We start from the raw sequence: 24,656 nt of genomic DNA on the forward strand, positions 1-24,656 counted from the left end.
TTAATTAAGATATCTTAAATTAAATTTCGGCTTCAATAGAAAAATCATCTTCTGAATATGATCCTTATTTCAGATTTCCAGTTTTCAAATTGAATTCATGTATTTCGACGTTTGTACGTTTAAACTCCGTATAAATTCTTCTTCTTCTTCTGTTTCAGCATAAATTGTACAAGTTGTGTAAGGTGTAACGTTTCTTCTTCATTTAATAGCTTGGCGTATTTGTCAGGATTTTGACTTAGTGAACTGGTCTACTAGCACAAATGGTAGAAGAAGTACCTTTCCTAGTATCTTTACTATTTTTTTCTGTGAAAGTTGAAAATTTCGAGGGATAAGTACTAGATACTTGAATCTACAACAATATCTAATATTCAACCAATATCTGTATGAAAAGAGATTTTTTTTTTTATAAAATAATACACTTTTAACCAAGAACTGGCTACTACGATATAAATTTATCTTAAAATAGACACATAAGGGCTGACTTCCAGAATCTTAATTTATACTATAATTATCAAACACTTTTAATGAGTTAAAAATTAAAATCTAATAAAGTTAAAACTGAAAGAAGAAATATAACTCCTCTCTAAACTCTAGAACAGTTTTGTTTGTCACAAGGAAATTGCGCTTGATCATTTTGCTTTTTTTTCTTTGGAAATTCGATCCATTACTTCAAAACTGACTCTATGCATATATTCTAAAATATATTACAAATTTTGGGAATATTCTAACAAATTCTTTAGTAATTACTTCAAAGAATATTTCATACTTAATTTCACCGAATATCAATATATTATGTAGCTTCTTTTTAAATTTCTATAATTGCTCTTATTTACCACTAAGACACATCTTCAGGGAGTGTACACTCCTTATAGACCCCTTATGCACTCACACACTTCAGATAATGGGTAGATTCGAATGACAGTTACTACATAAAGAAATATTATATGTTTAAAACCCTTCAGCAACTACTGAACCTTCCGTAGTCTCGATTATAATCTAAGGTAAAGAAGCTACCTAAAATTTGTCATATTTTTCTTTCCATTATACAGACAAATTTATACGATAGAGGTATTTTGAAGACCACACTGCCTTTCCATGACGTACAAACAACAGTTCAAATATGGATAATCCTTTTATGTCACTGTGATCGAAATATTCAAAGTGTTTTGTCATTGTTTTCACTGTCTAATATTAGGATTTATCCCTATTTGAACTATTATTTGTAAGACAACTTTATATTTTTACATTCTATTTTATAAGGTTCAGAAATCAAAAAATCCAAGATCATATCATTTAAACAAGTGACACTACTCGATGAGATTTTCTAAGAAGACAATATTTTGAACGTCACAGTGTTTCAATATTAATCAGATAGTGCTTGATTAAAGGCTGACTGTTATAATTTTATTTTAAAAGTCAAGTTTATTTTTATAGAAAAAATAGATATTTAATCACGTTTCTCCAATTTTATGGTATCAATATTGCGATTATTTATCGCAATTTCCAAAAATAAAAGATCCCTTATAAAATAGCGAGGATTCGAGCTTCCCACCCCACTTTGTCGCTACAGTGAAGCCTCGAAAAGCCAAAAGACCAAGACAAAGGTTCAAAGAAGTTTTTTTTATATTATCATTTGAAATTTTTTTTTCATAACCAGAAGACTAAAATGAAAGAAGGAGCAAGGACTTACCTGATGGAGGACTTGAAAAAAGGGATGAATCACCACCAAGCAGGTCAAAGCTAGAGCATTGGGCACCATTTGAACTGATAGACGTCGAAACTGGGAGAGAAACAGGTTTTTCAAAGTCTAGGCCATCAAGCAAGGACTGTGATGCTAAAAAAAGGAAATTTTCTAATAATTACAAAATAAAAAATAAAACATTTCAACGGTTGAATACGGTAAAAAATTAATTTTTTAGATTAAATAGACAATTTTGAAGTTAATGCTAAAACGCTCTAAAGAATATTTCCCAAAACACAATATATGCGAGAAGTCTAAAACTGAAGAAAATTTTTGGCAAACTAAAGCCAAAACAGGCAACACACAGTATTTTCACCTTTTCGATTATTTATTTATGGGATTGACCTCCATACGAGGCTTTCAATGCCTTATATTAATAATAATAATAATATTACCACATTACTTTTTGGTTAAAACCACGTCCTCAAAACTAAGATTCGGAAAAAGCTATTCAGATTACAAACTTCTATTACACCCGTTTCCCAAAAATGTACTACCGTAAAATTATACGCAGGGCATTGTGAACGTAGATATATTGAAGCGAATTCAAAAATTGGTTATTTGTAGATAATTTTTTTTTTCTTTTTTTCAGGGTTAAGTTTCTTCTCTTTTTTTAATCGAAATTATTATTTATTTGTTTTATCTATATATGTTAATCCTTTACTTTTCCCTTTCGTTTTCAATCTTTTTTTAGTAATATCGTTATTGATTTCATTGAGGATTTACTATCGCTCTCTATTGAGGAGTTTTTTTTTACGTATTAAGATACTTTATAGATAAAAAAAATCAGCCAAAGATAGAAAAGAAACGAAAAATCGACAGTCTCAAAATTCATCAACTTTTCAGCAGCAAGACCAGAATCAAGACTGCAAATATAAACAAAATTCAACGATGATAAACCAAGGTCCTTCTATCATTTTATTCTTATTATTTCGGTTTTTTACAAATTCGAAAAACGAATTCAAGCACAAAAAGCCTTATAATACTGAAAAAAAAAGCATAAATCCCTATTAACTGAAAACACTGTTGGCAACTTTCATCTATCCCGTTGATGGGAAAATACGCTACGATAAAACGATTCTGCGCAGCATTATGTGCTTAGACTCATTGCTTTCAGACAGTAAGCGAAATTAGCTTTGTGAATCTGTATCCGCAAATCCATGGACACGAATCCATGTAAGTCGATAAAAACAATCTAGCATTATTTAAAAAAAAAATGAAAAAATAAATATGAAAAGGTTTTTCAACTGAAAGTAAGGAGCAGAATTAAAACTTAAAACGAACAGAACTTATTACGCATATGATGGGCTCGCCTCCTTCTAATACCTCGCTCTTTACGCTGAAGCATTTTTAGTAATTTCAATTCTTTATTCTACGGCTTTTGTGATTCAAGGGTCATTCTGAAGAAATTGGGACAAAAATTAAGCTTTAGTGTAAAGAGCGAGGTACTGACGAGGGGGTGAACTCCTCATATACGTAATAAAAACATGAGAATACGGAAGTTCGTTACGTAATATAATTTGTAAGCTATGGATATCTTTTACTAATAAAAACATTCGTAAAAAATCAAAGTTCTTGTTGCCTTTCTAAGTAACCACAAAATCGGAGGGCAACTAGGCCTCCTCCCCCGCTTCTTTTTCTCTCAAAATCATTCGATCAAAACTATGAGAAAGCCATTTAGCCAAAAAAATAAATATGCAAATTTCGTTTTAATTATTCGTCTGCGGAGAGCCAAAACCATACATGCATTGATTCAAAAACGTTCAGAAATTAAATAAAAAAAACAAGTTTTTTTAACGGAAAGTAAGGAGCGACATTAAAACTTAAAACGAACAGAAATTACTTCGTATGCGAAAGGGGCTGCTTCCTCATCAGCGCCCCGCACTTTACGCTAAAGTTTGACTCTTTCTCTTAACTCTACTTTTTAAAACATTAAAAAAACTTTAGCGTAAAGAGCGGGGCGCTGATGAGGAAGTAGCCCCTTTCGCATATGAAGTAATTTCTGTTCGTTTTCAGTTTTACTCAAAACTTTTCGTAAAAACTTTTAGGACCACTGGGTCAATACGATCACCCCTGGGAAAAAAAAAAACAAACAAAAAACAAACAAACAAATAAACACGCATCCGTGATCTGCCTTCTTGCAAAAAATACGAAATTCCACATTTTTGTAGATAGGAACTCTAAACTTCTACAATAGGGTTCTCTGATACGCTGAATCTGATGGTGTGATTTTTGTTAAGATTCTATGACTTTTAGGGGTTGTTCTCCCCTATTTTCTAAAATAAGGCAAATTTTCTCAGGCTCGTATCGGCAAATTTTCTCAGGCTTGGTATCAAAATTCCATTTTTTAGAGTTTTGGTTACTATTGAGCCGGGTCGCTCCTTACTACAGTTCGTTACCACGAACTGTTTGATTTCGTCATTCTTACATTTTTCGTCTGTGTCTCATGTTTTTTTTTTTGCGTCCCATATTCAGCTTCATAGTCTCAGGATCTTACTCATAAATCTAAGTTTAGTCTCCCATAATCCTACATTGAAAGATGTCTGAATTCTCCAACAAACCTTGACGAACATGCAAATGTTTTTTCTTTTGTTCAACAGAAAAGCTTTTGGTAACGATCTTCGCACAAAGCTATGGCGTCCTCAATTCATGTGTGAGGATGAGACACATTGTTTATCTATTATTTCTGGTGAGCTGAGGGAGATCTCTGACTGTGAGACGACGGCTTGAGTCGTTTTCTTTTTTAACTTCTTGCGCAAAAAGACCAATGCAAACAGTGAAGGTATGTCCCTTGCGCTGGTCACCCTTCGTTGAGATTCAACCCTCTCTGAACCTCACCAGTCACTTGAAGAACGAGCTTCTTTTCAGAAGACGGCTGCCGTAAATTCTATTTTTCATTTCAAGAGTTTCTGAGTACGTTTTCCCAACTTTCACAAGTGTTTTTTTTTGTAAAAGAGACACTTACAAAAACCAATCTACACTCAAGATGACGTGGCAAAAGAACTGAAAATAATTACCCGAAAGCGTGAAATGTACACAATCATTGCACAACTGATATCACTCACCTAATCTTGCAATCACTTTCGCAATAAAATAAGCCCGCCAATTTTGCTTGTTTTACTAGTACAAGTGATTAGTGTTATCAGCAGATTTTCTCTGAAGCAATAGAGCTAAATAGAAATTTTTATAAATATATCTTCAACAATGTTTAAATTCTTAGAAAAATTGATCTACACTTTGAAGTAACATAAAACAGATATTAATCAAGTCGACAAAATTAGGTTTGTACTTCCATAGTTTTTTGGCTTACTGTGTTTTATTCAATTAAAAGATTACAATTTTTACCTTCACCGTAAATGGTAGTCAATTAATATGGATATTTATATTCTCAAGAGTTGCTATCTCGAGTGACATTTTGAATTTGAAATAACTACCAGAACACCTCAAGTACGTCGTTTTCAGCAATTTTCTCCAGCTTTCAATTGTTCTCTCTGAAATATATGCACACTCTGGAAACTGAAGTTTCCTTTGTTTCTCTCGTTAAGGTGAAATAAATAGTTGTCATAAACATTCCTGATACTTCAAGTTTTTAATGTCAATTTTTCCATTCCGTTTGTGCTCATAATTTTTACCATTTATTTTAACATTAAAGAGAACAGAATATCTTAGATTCTTAGAAGAAATAAAAGAGGTTTACCTTGTGATTTTGAGCTAGTAGTGTTCGTCGTACTCAATGTTGAGGATGACACAGGCTTTATAGTAGCGAATAGAGACGGAGCATTTGCAAGAGTGACACTAATGACGTCATCTAGACTTGGCTCAGAAAAGGCAGAAGCAAAATCACCGAAATCACCATTGGAAGACTATAACAAATCGAAAGTCATTAAATCTCGCGAAATCGCAAACGGACAGAGATAGAAATTTTCATAGAGAAATTTTCTCTCGGACAAAGATTGGTCGAAGGACTCCCCAGGAAATAAAAGCCTAAAAATCACATTTTCGACGTCAAATTCGTTCTGTGGCTGCCAGAAAAAAGATCTTTTGGTCTTGGAGAACCAGAAAAAGTCAAACAGTATGCTTTATATTCAGTTGAAGCAGACCTATAGGGCCATAAATAAGGACAACTTTTAACTTAGTCATTTTATTTTCTATTTTACTACTCTGATATTCAATTGTAGATATAAAACAGTAGCCATAAATTGTTGATATTAACTTAAATATTATTTACACTTTTCGCATTGTATTGAGAGGTGGGGGGCTAATACTCCTAATAACAATTCACTACCAGTTCATCAAATTTCTTGAGTTTTCAGTATTTGCACGCAAATGTGTCTTGTGTTTGTAAAATCTTAGTCAAAGAGATTAAACTCAGGAATCAGCCACTCTAGCTGAGTGGGTGACCCACTTGACTTGCAATCCTATGTTTTTCAGGATATGCAGTCAAATCCTGGTGTTGCCAACCAAAGTCCTGGCTTGGGTCGGGGGTCAGGTGTGTGACTGCAAGCTCAGTCACCAGGGGTGTAAAGACAATGTATCTTGATGCCTGAGCCTTGATCCAATTGCGTCCACCCAACTACATATTACAAATTACAATTACACTCAAAAATTGTTTCAAAAGAAAATGTTACACATTTTTGTAATATGTAATGCATAGCCGTTAAAAGCGTTCAGTGCTTCGGAAAGATGAAAATCAACTAGAAAATGAAAAAAAAAAAAAAACACTAAAGATTTTATTCCCTTGGTCAATTGCAACTTTGAGCTTGTATATATATATATATATATATATATATATATATATATATATATATATATATATATATATATATATATATATATAAGCTTGCTACTTGTTCCTGTAAAAACACCCAGCATCTGAAACGCCCTATGCGCCAGCAATGGCTTAAACTTCAGCATACATTACTGTTTCTCTGCTGTATCGAAGGTGACGTCTTAAGAGACTATGAAACCTTTTTTGTTTGTTCTACTGTTAAGATTCAGAGCAGAGCCTTTATGTTAATTTTAGATGTTACCTATTAACTTCATAATGTACATACATAAAATCTATTCTATGCACATACTGAGTTATCCTTGGAACAGCCAATCAAATTAAACCGAATTATGTGTTCCAACGTACAAGTAGCAGTTCCGAGATAAACTATTACTGAATTTAGTATTACAAAGCTAATATAAACTTATTAGTCTGCCAACAAAGAATTCAAAATCATAAGAAATTTGTAAAAAGTACAAATCTTAGCTTTTGTTACTTTTCATATATATATATATATATATATATATATATATATATATATATATATATATATATATATATATATATATATATATATATATATATATATATATATATATATATATATATATATATATATATATATATATATATATATATATATATATATATATATATATATATATATATATATATATATATATATATATATATATATATATATATATTTCTGAATTTAGTATTACAAGGCTAATATAGACTTATTAGTCTGCCAACAAAGAATTCAAAACCATACGGAATTTGTAAAAAGTACAAATCTTAGCTTTTGTTACTTTTCAATATATATATATATATATATATATATATATATATATATATATATATATATATATATATATATATATATATATATATATATATATATATATATATATATATATATATATATATATATATATATATATATATATATATATATATATGTATATATATATATATATATATATATATATATATATATATATATATATATATATATATATATATATATATATTTCTGAATTTAGTATTACAAGGCTAATATAGACTTATTAGTCTGCCAACAAAGAATTCAAAACCATACGGAATTTGTAAGAAGTGCAAATCTTAGCTTTTGTTGCTTTTCAATATATATATATATATATATATATATATATATATATATATATATATATATATATATATATATATATATATATGTGTGTGTGTGTGTGTGTGTGTGTGTGTGTGTGTTTATGTCTTGCAACATACTTTGCGCTACAACAGCTTTGTTTTCCAATGATACTCTGTCACTGTAAAAAACAAGCTTTGATATTTAGCCCTTACAAATAGAAAAAAAAGAACGAAAAAAAAAATACTAACATGAAAGTCGCCAAAGTCATCAATTCCAGTTTTTCTTGCAGTACTACTGCTTCCTGTCTTATTTTTCTCATCTATTCTAGGATCAAAGTCTTCTGAAATAAAGGCATCAAACATTGAGGAGGATGGGGAAGTTGGGGATTTTGGAGACAAAATTTTTGATGGGACATGTATTTTCTCCGGTGATCTAGTGTCCTTGTATGGAGATCGGAAGTCACTGTCCTTTTCATCTTGACTGGAAGGGCAAAAAAATAAAATAAAATACACAACTCAATTATAGAAAAATAATTAAATAAATAGAATGCATTCCAGTGAAACAGCATACCCATGGCACATTGGTGAACATCTTTCTGTCTTGAATGTATTTTTTAAAATAACAACAATATATAAACAAATACGAAACAAATTCCAAATCCGTATTTTGCTTGCAAAAAGCTTTGCACTTCTCTCTCTTTCCGGCTATCTCTACCCTTAATAAAAAATATCTTCATACTTTTACAACAAAAATATTGCGAGATGTTTCTTTTTTTTGTCTAAAAAATGGGAGGACAGAGAGGGAGGCAGAATCGGATATGAATTTCTGACTATTCTAGGTATTACTGTAATTAATTTTAGACGCATGACTTCCTCGTGCGTCTAAAGAGACAACAAACGAGAAAACGAGACAACAATTTCATAAATTGGCAAGTAGGTTACTCCCCTCTAAAAAGAAAAGCGGCTTGCACAAACTTTTGTCAGAGTACTCACGATCATGATCATATAATAAAGACATAAACTCTGAACATTGTTCCCCCACCCAAAAAAAAACATAGTACACGCTGAGAATAAATCTTCAAATACCCAAAATTTTTGTAACACAAAACATGTAACACATTCTAAGAAAGATGTATATCACAAAACGAAACATTTAAAAGTGAAATTTTAAAGCTTGCAGATTTCATTGGCATCTATATTGGACGCGTAATTCAAATGCGTCCCTTAAAACAAAGGCAGATAGGTGGGTAGATTCCCCCCCTCCTCCATACTGATCCGAATAGCTCAAATAAATTTTGAAAAATTTGACTGAAAAATCACTTCCTGATGGCTCAGTCCCCTTCCTCCCATTGAGGTTCACTTCCACTAAGCCCAAAGACTGAGCATTGCTGTGGCGCAACCTCTTTTCTTACTTAAATAGAGCATTAGAAAATTAAATTCCTTTTCGATTGAGCCCTTTCCTGATTTTTTACAAAAACTGATTTGATGTTATCATCCCCGAAAAGAGAAATTTCTGCTCTGGGATGAATCTTAAATCTTATACTAATAACGTTTAGTGGATGTTGTTAAAATACAAATAACATACAATAAAAACAGTGTTTGCCTTCTTAGCCCATCTTATAATATTGATTTTTCTTTTGGTTGTTTCAGAATTATGAACTTTTCTTTGCGCAAAATCATGCTTTTTGTCAGTGTTGCTACGTAGAAACGTGACAAGAAATGCTTTTTGTCCGTAAAAATCCGAACATTAACAATCTGTTGATTTCAAAAGACTACACCTAACGAGAAACTACAGAACTACAAACAGGAAACTACAAACCAGAAACTGCGCCTTTAACGAGAAAGTTTTAGCTTATTTTTCTGAAAAGAATTTAACCTTGTTTATTATTTTTAATTTTGTACCCACTACTGTATAACTGCATGTGGACCTCTTTTTCATTAAAAATTGAATTCCCAATTTTTCCTAATTTTTTAAGATACATTTGGTTGTTAAATTTAAACACTTGACCAATTAATTTGATTTAAGTTAACTAATTAAATTGGTCAAATTTAATTTTTACAGTCCTTGGTGCTTTAAATTTAAAAAGGGTTCCACACTGGAATGCGAATAAAAAAGGGATCTTTTTGAAGTATATATTCTTTTCAAATGTAACATTCTCAGTTGTGGCACTTTTATATTAGCTTCGAATATAGATACACAAATAGCCTCAGAGTTTAACATAACTTTTGGGAGGAGCCCCCCCCCCTCCGTATGGCCGTATCTGTACATATTGTAAAATACATTACGGATAGTGGTTAAGGGACTCACCTGTGGTTAGATCCTTCGTCACCACTATTATCGGCATCCCTCCAGCCCCCACCAGCGGGTCGATCCAAGTCCAAATCGTCTTTGTCTCGTGATGCAAACCTCCATGAATCAATTCTACCACCAACTAAAGAAAGATTCTAATTAGTTAGTGTCTATTTATACATTAAGGAATCGACAGTATATTAAGAATATTTCCAGTATGTTTCCAAGGTCAAAAGGGTTAGTTACATAAATTAAGCCTTACTTGACTGGATTATTTGGCCATAGATCCAAATTCTTACAAAGACAAATACTTACACATTCCAGACGAAATATTAATGATTAGAAAGGTATCAGGAGCCAATAACTAAAATAAATACATTTGAAAAAACAATTGTATGGGATTGAAAAGATCACGAAATAAACTTAAAATGATTATAACAAACACTGTTGTTATCAGGGCAAAAAAAGTTAACTTTTTAAAATCGCAATGGATATCACCAATAGATATGAAAAAAAAAAAACATTGGCTGCCATAACTGAAAAAGGTAACACCTATACAAAGCACTTAATTACAAAAAAAAAACATTGAATACTAGAATTGAAATTGCTAAAACTGTATTATAGTAATTAAAGAAATCATCTGGTAATAACTTAAGAATGATTGTTAGGCAACAGCGTAATTTCATCAAAATCCTGGGGGGGGGGGGTAACGTTGGAGCAAATTTTCCCAAATCAAGTGCAAATGTCAGTGAAAACGGTAAAATGAGTCGTATATTACCGTAAAGGCAAAGATATACTAAAGGAAACTGATCTGTTTCTCGAGATACTTGGATTATGCAGGCTTATCTTACTTTTGACAAGATTTTTGCTGAAACTAAATTTCAGCTGGGGGGGGGGGCAAACTGAGATCTGGGGGCAACTTGGGTCTGGAGAGGGCAGCTGCTCCCCCTCCCCCACAGCAAATTACACCCCTGTTATTAGTGGGACTCTTAGCGCTATTAATCATCCATTTCCAAGCAGTCCGATTTTTAGGAGCACCCAGACACACAGCTTAGACTTCAAAAAGAAAGACTTGAATGTCTTTTTGAAACAAAATAAAAACTTGAAGTTTTTCAAACAAAATAAAGGCCATATTAAACTTAATCAAAACTAAAAACGACCAAGAATTACTATTAAAAGATAAACGAAACCCAAAACGAACAAAAATTAAATATACAATCATAGCAGACAAATATACAACAGGTGCAATTGAGTATGCAAATCAAGCTTAAAATAAACAAAAATCACTACCAACGAGAGTTTGGCCACAACCCCTTTCCCTAAAGTCTAAAGTCTAAAGCTTACTGCGTCATTTAATCACTTTTTGTGTCCTTTGATCACTTTTGACTCTTAAAAAAAACAAGAGCTAAGAGCGCATATGGCACTTGTGACGAGGCAAGAAGAGCTAAGAGCCAAGAGCTCATATGGTATGAGCTCTAACAAAATTCTAAGAATCAATAGATTGATCTAAAAAGAAAATCAGAGGCTTAATGCCGGTCAGGATTTAAAATAAGAGCTCTGAGTGACGATGTCCTTCTAAATACAAAATTAATTAAGATCCGATCACCCAATCGCAAGTTATAAATACCTAATTTTTCCTCTCCCTTTAGCCCCCCAGATGGTCGAATCTGGGAAAACGACTTTATCAAGTCAATTTGTGCAGCTCCCTAACACGCCTACCAATTTTCATCGTCCTAGCACGTCCAGAAGCACCAAACTCGCCAAATCACTGAACCCCTCCCCCCAACTCCCCCAAAGAGAACGAATCCGGTACGGTTACGTCAATCACGTATCAAGGACATTTGCTTATTCTATCCACCAAGTTTCATCCTGATTCCTCCACTCCAAGTGTTTTCCAAGATTTTCCCCTCAAACTCCCCCCCCCCCAATGTCAAAAGATCTGGTCGGGATTTGAAATAAGAGCTCTGAGACATGAATTCCTTCTAAATATCAAATTTCATTAAGATGCGATCACCTATTCGTAAGATAAAAATACTCCAATTTTCACGTTTTCCAAGAATTCCGGTTTCCCCCTCCAACTCCACGCAATGTCACAGGATCTGGTCGGAATTTAAAATTAGAGCTTTAAAGCACGAGATCCTTCTAAATATCAAATTTTATTAAGATCTGGTCACCCTTTCGTAAGTTACAAATACCTCATTTTTCCAAATTACCCCCCCCCCCAAACTCCACCAAAGAGAGCAGATCCGGTCCGGTCATGTCAGTCAAGTATCTTAGACAGGTTTTATTCTTCCTATCCAGTTTCATCCTGATCTCTCCGCTTTAAGTATTTTCTAAGATTTCCGGTCCTCCCCTCCCCCAATGACGCTGGATCCGGTTGGGATTTAAAATAAGAGATCTGAGTTACGAGGTCCTTCTAAATATGAAGTTTCATGAAGATCCGATCACTCCTTCGTAAGTTAAAAATACGTCATTTTTCCTAATTTTTCAGAATTAACACCCCCCCCCCAATAGAGCGGATCCGTTCCAGTTATGTAAATCACGTATCTAAGACTTCTGGTTATTTTTCCCACCCAGTTTCATCCCGATCCCTCCAATCTAAGCGTTTTCCATGATTTTAGGTTCCCCCGCCCCAAACTCCCCCAATGTCACCAGATCCGGTCGGGATTTAAAATAAGAGCTTTGAGACACGATATCCTTCTAAATATCAAATTTCATTGAGATCCGATCACCCATTCGTAAGTTAAAAATACCTCATTTTTTATAATTTTTCAGAATTACCCCCCCCCCCCCCCCAACTACCCCAAAGAGAGCGGATCTGTTCCAGTTATGTCATCATGTATCTAGGACTTGTGCTTATTTTTCCCACGAAGTTTCATCCCGATCCTTCCACTCTAAGTGTTTTCGAAGATTTTAGGTTTCCCCCTCCCAACTCCCCCCCCAATGTCACCAGATCCGGTCAGGATTTAAAATAACAGCTCTGAGACACGATATCCTTCCAAACATCAAATTTCATTAAGATCTGATCAACCGTTCGTAAGTTAAAAATACTTCATTTTTTCTATTTTTTCCGAAGTCGAATTTTTTCCGAGGTTAATACCAAGTGCCATAAAAACACAAGAAATTTCAATTTCGAATCGAATGAGCCCCCTCCAAAGTTAATACATTCACCCTTTCCATAAAACTACATGTTAATAATGGACAACTTGCAGAAGTTACAGTCCTTGCCACGGGGGATTTTCAAACCCTAAGTTATAGTTATTTGAATTTCTGCCTATTTTAAACAAAATGACTATTATACATTTGGGTAAAAAGGGCATAAGAGGGGGGAGCTGGTTAAGCTCCGGTCACTTTTGACTCTTAAAAACAGCCTAAGAAATATCTATTTCCAAACAAATCCAAAGTTTATATGACCAACCCTTCCATAAAAATTTTGTATGTTAACGATGGGAAACTAGCATAACTTATAGCCCTTGCTCCGAGGGCTGAGGGTTATCAAACCCGGAACCATAGTTATTTGACATTTGGACTATTTTGAACAAATTGGCCATCTCCAAATTTCGATCAGAAGCATTTAAAAAAACATGCCGGGCTTGTTGCCGTCCGATCACTCTTGACTTTTTCGATTTTAAATCAATGAGCGTTTTCCGAAGTCTATACGACCACCCCTTCGATAAAAAATTTATATATTGACAATGGACAACTTGCACAACTTACAGCCCTTGCCCTGAGGGCTCTGGGGGGTTTTCCAACGCCGGAAGCATAATTATTTGACCTTCAGACTGTTTTGAACATAATAGCTATCTCAAAATTTTTATCGGACGCATTTGGCAAAACCGAGGGCATGGGGGGATTTGTGCCCTTTGATCACTTTTACTCTTAAAAAGGGCACTAGGATTCCATTCGAATGAGCCTCCTCCAAAGTTTATACGATCACCAATTCCATATGAAGCTCCTCCGGGGAAAAATAAAAATAAAATATTGAAGCTATTTAAGATTTATTTATTCATTTATATTTGCACCTGTTATCTTTATGCTCGCTATGATCATTAATTTTAATTTCCGTTCGTTTTGGGTTTCACTTATTATTATTTGTTAGTAATTATTGTAATTTTCAGTTTGAACTATAATAGAAATCACTTTCTGCTGGTCTTGAGTTCAATAAGGATCTTTACTTTTCCTTCGAAAACTTCTTTTTATGCAAAGTTTTATTACATTAATTTCTGTTCGTTTTTATTCCAAAACTTTCTTATTGGTTTATAAAATGAATATTTCTGCAGTTTACCACATCCCAGACTTAAGAATTAGAATATAGGATTATAATGTATTAGTTACCTGTTGTATTGTACTGTCATAGGAGTTTATTTCTGTTGGTTTTAAGTTTAATATGACTCTTTACTTCTCTTTAAAAACTTGTTTCTCGGAAGGTTTTTTTTAAATTAATTTCTATCTGCTTTTGATTGCCAATGTTTTTAATGGTTAATACAATGAATATTTATCTAATTTTTCACGACTTTGGCACATAAATGACACACCCTCAACATTTCCCAGTAGTTTTACCTAGTATTATAGTTTACCAATAGTTTTACCAATACCTTTAGTATTTCAGAGACTCAGGATCAAATATGCCCACTTTTCTCAATATACAACCTTATATATGAACAATGGGCAACTTATATAACGTATACGGTGCTAAGGCTGGGGGGGGGGGGGGGTATGTCGTCCCCGGAGGCATAGTTATTTGACTTTTCGGCTAGGAGGCATAGCTTTGGACTTTTCGAGAGGTAGTCATGAATGACACCCCCTCAAAATTTTCCGACAGTTTTACCTTGATACCTTTAGCATTTCAGAGACTCAGGATCAAACATGCTTATTTTTCTCAATATACAACCTTATATATAAACAATGGGCAACTTATATAACATCCAACGCTTGACCCTAGGGTTGGGGTATGTCATCCTCGGAGGCATAGACTTTTCGACTAGGAAGCAAAGCTTTTGACTTTTCGATGGGTGGTTATGAATGACACCCCCTCAAAATTTTCCAACAGTTTACCTTAATGCCTTTAGCATTTCAGAAACTCAGGAGCAAACATGTCCATTTTCCTCAATATACAACCTTATATACAAACAATGAGCAACTTATATAACATCCAACACTTGACCCTGGGGTTGGAGGGGGGACTGTCATTCCCGGAGGAATAGTTATTTGAATTCTCGACTATTTTGCCCAAGATAACTATTCCAAAATTTTGGTAAATGAATAAATGATCATCTGAAAATAAAGTATTTCAAATCATTGAATCAACAAAGGAATTCAAATAATAATGAAAATTATCATTAATTTTCAAAATCATTTGAAAATTATTTCAAATTAATACGTAATACCATACCAATAAATATTTCTCTCTAGAAAAATAATTATCAGAGAAAATATTTTTTAACAAGAAAATGTTTTGTATTGAAAGGATTTAATTATACTACTGCAAAAGGCATGGGTTCGACCAACCACAGCCTAGTTTTAGCCCCCTCAGCCCAAAAAAGACATTTTTTCCAGTTTTATTCTTCTATAAATTACAATTTGCGAAAACTTCTATACCAAGCGAAATTCATATATCTAACTTATTTTCTCTAATGAACTATTTATAGCAACATGGTAAACATGTAGCAATCGTCTCAGAACTTCGATCAGATCCATTTGGGAGAACCGGGTGTAAGGGGGGGGGGGCTGGTTGCCCTCTGATAACTTTTGACTCTTAAAACGGAATTAGCGCTTTCAATTCCCAATCAAATGAACCTCTTCCAAGGTTTATATATTTCCAACTTATTCCAATATTTCCAAAGTTAGTATTTCCTCTTCCACAAAAATTATTTATGTCTTTAGGCATAACTTACAATCCTTGCCCCGGAGATCTGGGGAAACCCAGGAGGCATTGTTACATAGCCTCTGGACTGTTTTGAACAAAATAGCTTGCTAAAAACTTCAATTGGATGCATTTGGAAAAAATAGAGCGTGCGGGGAGGGCTAGTTGCCCCCCGATCCCTTTTGACTCTTAAAAAAGCAAATTACAACTTTCAATTTCCAATCAGAAAAGCCTCCTCTAAAGTTTATAGGACAACCTCTTCCATAAAACCTTATATGGCCCCGGGGCGTAACTTACAACCCTTGACCCCGCGTTTTGGGGGGGCTGTGTCCACCCTGGAGGCATCGTTAAATGATCTTTGAACTATTTCATCGGATGCACATATCGTCTTTAGATTTAGTTCGATATCTCAACAACATGCCCTGAAATTACCGACATGATACCCTTAGCTGTTCCTGAGACATCGCACAGATTAATTTTTGTGTCCTCTTAACTTTCCCTTAAAATTTTAGCTTAATTACCTATTCCATCTGCTATACCATTTTGACAAGTTGCATGCACTTAAACTTCTCTGATTTAATTCAATAGGTAGCAGTAGCAGTCGCAATCAAAGTCACACTCGTAGTCTTAATCGCAACTGCAGTAGTAGCGGTATTAGTCGCGAGTAGTCTCAGTTATAGTCGCAACAAGTTGAAGTGAAAGACACAAGTAGTCGCAGTCTGAAGTAGTTGCAGTAGAAGTCGCAGTTGTAAACGGTCACAATCACAAGTACTTGCAGTCGCAGTCGCAAAAAGTCACAATTGTAGTCACAAGTGTAATGCTCTTAGTGTGTTGGAATTTGGTTCAACATTACATGAAGGTGACAACTTTACTTCTTTAGCCGATCCAAAGTAACTTTTGACTTAGTTCAACAGACCCCTCAAAGCCTTCTGAAAGTTTAAACTCAATGCCCATAGCTGCTCCTGAAATATTGCAGATATGCCCTTTTGACACCCTGGATTTGCATAGTGTATTTTGGTTCAGTTCAACATCCCCTTAAAGTTTCACCTTAATAACCAAAGCCATTCAAAAGATATGGCAGATACTTTTGTGATACCTTTGATGCACATAGGGTCTTGCGATTCAATTGAACATCCCCAACAACATACCCTGAAATTTCCAACGTAACTCCTTAGCTATTTCTGGGATATTGTATAGACGCTTTTTCGACAATCTGGATGCGCACATTTTTTTTTCTGATTTAGTTTTACACCCTCGTCTACATTCCCAGAACTTTTACCTTAATCCCCTTAGCCGTTCCTAAGGTATTGCAGACACATCATTTTCATAAGCTTGTTGCAAGTAGCGTCTTTTGATTTATTTCACTCCCCCCCCCCAAACATTCCTTGGAGTTTGAATTAGACGTTCCTTAGCCGTTCTTGAAGTATTTTATATCCACAATGGACAACCTGGATTCACATAGTGCTTATTAATTCAGCCCAACTGATGCCTTTTTTAAGTTTCAACTTAATGTCTATAGTCGCTCCTGATATATTGAACATACATCCTTTTGAAAACATAGATATACGTAGTGTCTTATAGTCGTTCGTAAGATATCACAGATACACTCTTCTGACAATCTTAGATGCACGTAACGTCTTTTGGTTTAGTTGAAATTCCACAACAACATGCCCTGAAAAATCCATTATAACACCCTTAGCTATTCCTAGGACATTGCACAGACGTCAAGTATGCAAATAACTTCTTTTGATTTAGTTTAAAATCCTCCTCAACATTCCCTGAAGTTTCACCTTAATACCCTTAGCCCTTTTAACATACTCAGGATCAAACATTCCCCTCTTTCCTGACAATACATCCCACATGTAAACAATGGTCAAATTATAAAATTTCCAACCCTTACCCCAGGAGCTATAGGGGGGGGTCATGTCATCTCCGGAGGCGTAGTAATTAAACTTTTCGACTATTTCGAACAAAATGGATATCTGAAAGTTTTGATCAACACTGAGGAGGAGGAGGGGTACCTAAAAAGGACGAGGGGGACTGGTTGCTCCCCAATCCCCCTTAACTTTTAAAAAGGTTACTAAAACTTTTAATTCACAATCAAATGAGCCCCCCCCCCCCAAGTTTCTACAACTCCTTTCATGCGAAGGAGCCTGGTAAAGAAAAAAAAAAATAAATAGAGCCCACTTCGCTCTTTACTTAGGCAGTCCTATTGTGCTGTCTATGATACTCTTTAAGTAAATTCCCATTCTTGGGGAGAACGAGCTAACTTATTACAAACAATTCTTCATTAACACAGCTTCAAAGACCAAGAGAATAAAGCTTCATCGCCTACTGAACCCCACGTCATCTGAGCTTTTAAATTAGAACAGGTATACTTTAAGGTCCAAGCCAATTTACATAACGAGGACAAAGCACATCCATCGGATATTGAAACAAGTTGTCGGTCAAAAGAAGCCTTTAACAACTGCAGCTCGAAGTAATTAGGTGACAGAGAACATGATGGCAAACATCGTTTTCAAGAAAGGAATATCAAAGATAGAAATATCTCTCCATTCTGCAGAAGTTACTCATCATAACGGCAGCTCTAGAAACTATGCATGGTACAGCTGATGCTCATATGTAGTCATCTAAATTAAACTGTGTTTAGATTTTGGAAGCCTGGCATGTCATATTACAATATCAACATTATAAAGCAACAAAGTATTTTTTTTTTTTGCAAATTTCACAAGATATGAAAAAGCAAGGTAAAACTAAAGCTATATTGACACGATCAATTCAGTTAAAGTAAATTAGAAATTAAATTAGTGGAAGTAGCTTAAATGACGTTAACAGTAACAATAGATTGATTAAAGATGGGTGAGTGAAAAAAGGAAAAGCGAGTTTTGGGTTGTTGCTTTATAAATCTGAACAATTTTGAACAAAAAAGATTCAGCAAAATGATTAAGGTGTCAAACAATTTTGGTAATAAAAATAGGAGACCTAACACATTTGGGAAAATTCTTTTAAGCGTTTTGAGAACCAAAATGATGCACTGTAGGACAAAGTGGACGAGCCAATACAAAACAGTCGGCTTAAGGGGTGGAAAAGCGTCAATCACGTATCCACGACATTTGCTTATTCTATTCACCAAGTTTCATTCCGATTTCTCCACTCTAAGCGTTTTCCGATATTTCCGGTTTCACCCTCCAGCTCCCCCAGATGTCAACGGATCTGGTCAGGAATTGAAATAAGAGCTCTGAGACATGAGTTCCCTCTAAACATCAATTTAGAGCAAAGATGCTACACTATACGTTTCGAAACTTTACATTCTAAGCATGGAAACTTAAAATTTACAGGAGGTGAGACATCCAAAAGACTTACAAGAATTATCATTCGACATTCCAACATATTTGTCTTTGTTTTTCTTTGCCTTTTTCCTTTCTTCTCTCAGTTTATCATCATCTTGAATGAAATCCATCAGCTCTTTTGCTTTATGCCTGAAATTCAGAACTTACCAGTAAATGTACACACAATGGACTAGACAAAAGAAAAGCCAACTATCCTGATCTTACTTTAGAACCCTTAGAGAAATATAGATCCATAATAATCACAATGTGCCTATGTAATAATAATCTGGAGCTAAGTTTAATGCGCAAGGTGAAACAGAAAAAATAAAAGAAAACTAAGTAATAAGTATAGATGCATAGAAAACCTAGCAGGGGTCTGGAATATTTTCTTCGGGGGAGATGGAGACGGATAACTAAAGAACTAAAGGTGATTCAAAGTTATTTTCCCAAGAGCAGGCTATCTTGTCGAAGGTTTACTAACATCCAGACTTTCCACCAAAAAAAAATTCCAAGAATTAAATGTACATTTCAAACCCCAATAACCAAATTTTCTTAAAGAAAAATAGAAAAGATTTTTTTGACAAGAAGTAGCAAGAGTTCTCGGGCAATGAAAGGAACTACTGTTATGACCAGAGACCTCGTAAATGATTACGAAAAACAGGAATCTAATGGTCAAGTTGACCCCACTTCATTTCAGCGCATTTTCTGAAGTACAGTAAAAAGTTGTCTATATTCTTAAACAGCATAATGGTACGCAAAGTCCTTGCAAAAAGACCGAAGAATAGCACTTTCCCTCCCCTCTTCTTTGATTGCTAACTTGAGTCTAATACCGGTGCTTCCAGTGATTATTTCGTCCACGGGGTGGCCAAGAAGAAAAGCCTTGGAAGCTAAGGTGCGGCACAGAAGTCTTGTTATTGATCCATGGCCTCCAAAGACCCCTTTTGGCAAGCCTCAAAATAGGTTTGAGGGATCAGAGCTTACTCCGTCTTACTGGTACCAATACTCCAATATAATGACCATTATCAGCTCCTCTTATAAGTACCGCAGGGCATACCAGGGCACTGGCTCCACTTTCACACAGACTGTCTAGAAAAATGTTGGATAGACACATCGTCGTCTCATCCAAGTCAGCTGTACAGGGGTTTCCTAGGAGGCTTAATCTGTTTTCACTTGCTGCATTGAGTTTCCCCGCATGTCTCTTACTTTCTGTCTTCTGTCCGCTAGTGACTCTAATCTTGGGGCAATCAAGGATATTGTCTGTAATATTCCTGGACGAGGTGGTCTTGTAGCAGTATGTGCTGCAGTATACCTCTTACTAAACCTCGAATTGAGGACTTGTTGTGTTCACAAACGTTTCTTCAGGCTTCTCATATAGAAGTATAGTGATTGGTAACTGAGTGAAAGAAGTATCACTCCAAATTGTGCGAGGAGCCCATCCTTTTTTGCTCACTCTGACATCAAAATTTATTATTTTAAGCAGTTGTCATACACATTTAATTTGTGAAGATCCACTGTCTAGCCTTTCAAAATCTACTTATATTAAATAAAAAAAATTCTACATGAAAGCTCAGGGAGACATTAAAAATAAAAACAATTCCGAATTTCCTGAATATGAGGGGAACTTTTGTCCCTCTTCTCTAGACCTGTTGTTCTTTACAGTAACGGTTGAATTTAAAAAAAAAAATCACATTTTCATCACTTTGTCACAAAGTATCGATAGCAGCTGCACACTTGAGTGTATTTACTTCAGCATCCGCAGTTTTCAGTAACATTGAAACTGCCAATTTTCTTAGTTTAAATTTTTGTAAAGACAAAGGGCAAATGTTGAATGTCCTGCGATAGTTCTTATATTAAAAGCATAGATTCCGCTTGAATACAAAGAGCAGGGGGCTTAGTGGGTAACCAACCCTTCTCGTGGTACTTGGGATATTTTATATTCGTTTAAATTTTAAACATCTCTCTTTAATTTCATTTCAAAACCTTTTTTCCCGTCCGTTTTTCATATGTTTATACTATATGAATTATAAACTATTAAGAATGAAACGTGCAACATCATGGGAGTGTGGCCATGGAAACTCCTAAGTTTTCACAAGGACTTTTGATCCCTCAAAAAGAACGGTCATATTGTCTTTTTTTTCTTATGACATTTTGACCCGATTCGGACCAAGACTGCAGCATAAAAGGATGAAAAACAGTGGTTCAAAGTGGAGAGATATTTTTTTTCTTAAAATTCCCAAATTTTGTTTTGAATGCGACCCTTCTCTGTTTTCTAAAACGATAAACCATCAGTTCAAAGCATAATCATAGTTTAATACAACCATCACTGTAAAATCAGTTTCCAGATCATAATATTCTAATTTTACATGGAGATGGAGAGTTCTTGAGACAAATCTTGTTCTTTACAGATTTAATTTGTAATCCAGCCCCCCCCCCCCCCAAGGTATGAAACATTTGAATCTAATCTTTCAGTTTACACGCAAAATAAGTCCAAAATTAGAGAGGGCCTCCCAGTCCTTAGACCAAAATTTAATGCTTAATCCAAATATTGTTTTACGACATAAAATGATCTTAAATTTCATATTACTAAAAAATTTACTAGAACGTTAAATTTGTGTTAGAATAAACCCTTTCAAGTACTCTACAACCACTGGTTCAATACAACAGTAATTCCTTGGTAGAAATAAAACAAATAAGCATTTGTAACTGTCTTTACAGAAAACTTAATCTGAAATCCCATATTTTCGTAAATAAGAGGACCGATACCTCTCCTCCAGACCTCTTAGACCCGTTCAAATCGGTGGTACAGCTATTATCCAGTTTATACCACTTTTGGGGCATTCTTCCCTTTTTTCTAAAGTAATTTAAATAAACTTAATGGTAATAACCTTTAGTAGGCATCTTTAAACGTAAAAAAAAACATGTCTGAAGTCAGCATAAAAATTGCATCATTCTACATACCAAACAGTTAGAGATAACGAACTAACAGCAAAGAGCAGTTCACTCTAGTAGTAACTGAAACTCTAAAAAAAAGGTTAGACAATAATACATTCGTCAAAGGAATTTACTTTTCTAAATATGTAAAATTTATTAAATTTAACATTGCCCATCAAAGGTCATTAGCATAACAAGATTTGAATAACTAGCAATGGATAGTGGCATAAAAACTATTATGGAGGGAGGTCAGTGTATCTTTCGACGAGTGGGGGAGGGTACCTTATGTATACATTTTTTTAGGCCTGAATGTTCTACCTTTTAGTAAGAGATCTTACAGATAGTAATGGAGGGGGTAGGGGTAGCTCCATTCACTACTGGGGATTTTTTTGGGCTAATTCTGAAAAATAGACCCTGTATGGTGACAGTTCCCCGCTTTTGTATAACTATTGCTTAGTGCAACATAAAGATTAAATTCATACACTCATTATACAGAAAGCAGAAAGACTACGTGCCATGCCCTTGGAAAAGAATTAGTACAAATAGCCCGCTTCAAAAAATGAACCTTAGAACCCTAAGATTAATTTTTGACATTTCAGACCCTGCCCCCTCCCTCCTCTCTAGAAATATTCAAAGGGGTGCACGTTTTAGGGGGTGGTTATTATTAGTGTAGAAATTCTAAACAAACTAAACCCAAATGTTAACAGCAGGGATTGAGGAAGCAGGGAACCCCCTAACATTTGAGAGCCCTGGATCAAACATTTCGCGATTTTTCTACCAAAGATAATAGCGAACCTAAAACTCAAAATAAGAATAAATTCGCTTACCCAAGATATCGAACAATTCATGGAAACGAACTACAAACAATCCGAGCCAATAATAACAAAAACTACAAAAACACAATTTTGATAACAATTTATAGGCCTACATCAAAATAATCTAGTTTTCTAGTGACTAAACATACAAATTCATTAATTTGAAATTTACTGACCATAAGTTACTAGCACAAGGAAACTTGTATGGTTTTAGAAGGATTGTACGCAACCTTGATTGGATACAATTTTACCACGAAATTCAAGATGTCTGATGATCCTATAGGAAAAGTTTCAAGCTTGGTATTTTCCCGAGTAGGGAGGTCCTGGGTGCGGGTTGGTTTGTTACTATTTTTTAGATGATGATTGTATTAATCCAGTTATCGTAAGTTACCAGGAGAAGGCTCAATCCAACGAAAATAACAATTCTAGTCCATTTTTTAAGTTACCAAAGAAGATTTTTTTATGATACTTTGCTACGACAAAGTACTGATTTCTACTATCTAAGAACCACGCTAATTCTCTTATATTAGTGCTGAGGGAGTGAGAACTCCCGTCTTGTTGCGAAAATGACAGTTCTACAGAAAGCGGAAATGATAGCATTTCTGACATAATTCAACTGGCATCTGGAGTCTAATAGTGTCATGCTTTAGGGTATAACCCACGTTACGAGCTGGGGGATATTACACAGCTCACAGAGCATGTCTGTTATCGGCATGGTTGCCAAAATTGTATAAATATAATACGATTAACAAACACTTGCCCGATTTAATTTCAGTAGAGAAACGAAAATGAATTCCTTAACCAGATATTAATAACAAAATAAATAAGAATTTGATAAGTAAATTATATAGATTTTTTTATTAGCAAAGTAATCTAGGACTGTATGCATAAAGACTTTGATTTAAGGTAAGTAGAAGAAAAGGTTTTTATAGTCTAAAATCTTTAGTAAGATTATTACCATTTTACTTAGACTCAGTTCACACAACAGCACTAGATATTAGAAAAAGAACAAAAGCACAAGAAACGTCACAAATAATGATTTAGGCGGAACTAGCTAACTTTTTATGCATCAGATGTGTGCAAACATACAAAAAGCTCGATAATTTCATACCTAATGTTGATTCCCTGGTCCTTCCCTTGTTCGTCAACGTAAATGAAAGTTTCCAGGCTTCGTAAATCATATAAGTGATCTCGGGCAGAAGTGACCACGCGCTCAGAGCCGTTCCGAACCAAATAGCACAAGAGGATTAAAGACTAAATAATAAATAAATCTAAAATCCCTGTTGAAATGGCAAGGTGAAATTAGAAAAATAAATAAATATTTCCTCCGAGATTTCCTCATTAACTGATCTTTTGAACACAACACTAGTTTGGAATAGAAAAAAAAAGGTGTTTTATAGAGAACGTTACAGCAAACGAAACTAGTCATGTAATCTATAAATCCTTAAGTTTCCTTAAACAAAGAATACAGTAAATTCGTAAAGAGGATATATTCCTAGTATTGTGTTTTTTTTCGTTTTTCCCCAATCATTAAACGGAATAGCATTACAAGATTTTTTGTATATACTGACGTTAAACTGGTTCAACTTAGTTACAAATTTCAGTGGTTTCCAAAAATTATTTAGTATCCAAAAGCCAATATATTTTTTGTCGAAATAATCCTTCTGTTGGGAATATCTCACACATACAAAATTATGAGTCAATCAAGCATATTGAATTTATGGTCTGATCAATGCTTGATTCTAAAATAGAGGAGCAGATTTCAATGACAAATAAATTGCACTTTTA

General features: G+C 34.4%; 1 protein-coding gene across 1 annotated transcript in view; it reads right to left on the reverse strand.

Moving 5' to 3' along the window:
- LOC136025145 (telomere length regulation protein TEL2 homolog) overlaps window positions 1–24,656 on the reverse strand; it is a 47,511-nt gene that overhangs the window by 6,585 nt on the left and 16,270 nt on the right. Inside the window, exons 4-9 of the mRNA XM_065700894.1 lie at window positions 23,980–24,122; window positions 19,157–19,272; window positions 9,949–10,072; window positions 7,890–8,121; window positions 5,439–5,604; window positions 1,691–1,834 (exon numbers count right to left, since the gene is read on the reverse strand). Coding sequence (XP_065556966.1) covers window positions 1,691–1,834; window positions 5,439–5,604; window positions 7,890–8,121; window positions 9,949–10,072; window positions 19,157–19,272; window positions 23,980–24,122 — 925 coding nt within the window. The remainder of the gene's footprint in view (window positions 1–1,690; window positions 1,835–5,438; window positions 5,605–7,889; window positions 8,122–9,948; window positions 10,073–19,156; window positions 19,273–23,979; window positions 24,123–24,656) is intronic.

Source organism: Artemia franciscana, chromosome 3 (assembly GCF_032884065.1).
Source record: "Artemia franciscana chromosome 3, ASM3288406v1, whole genome shotgun sequence".
NCBI lineage: Eukaryota > Metazoa > Arthropoda > Branchiopoda > Anostraca > Artemiidae > Artemia > Artemia franciscana.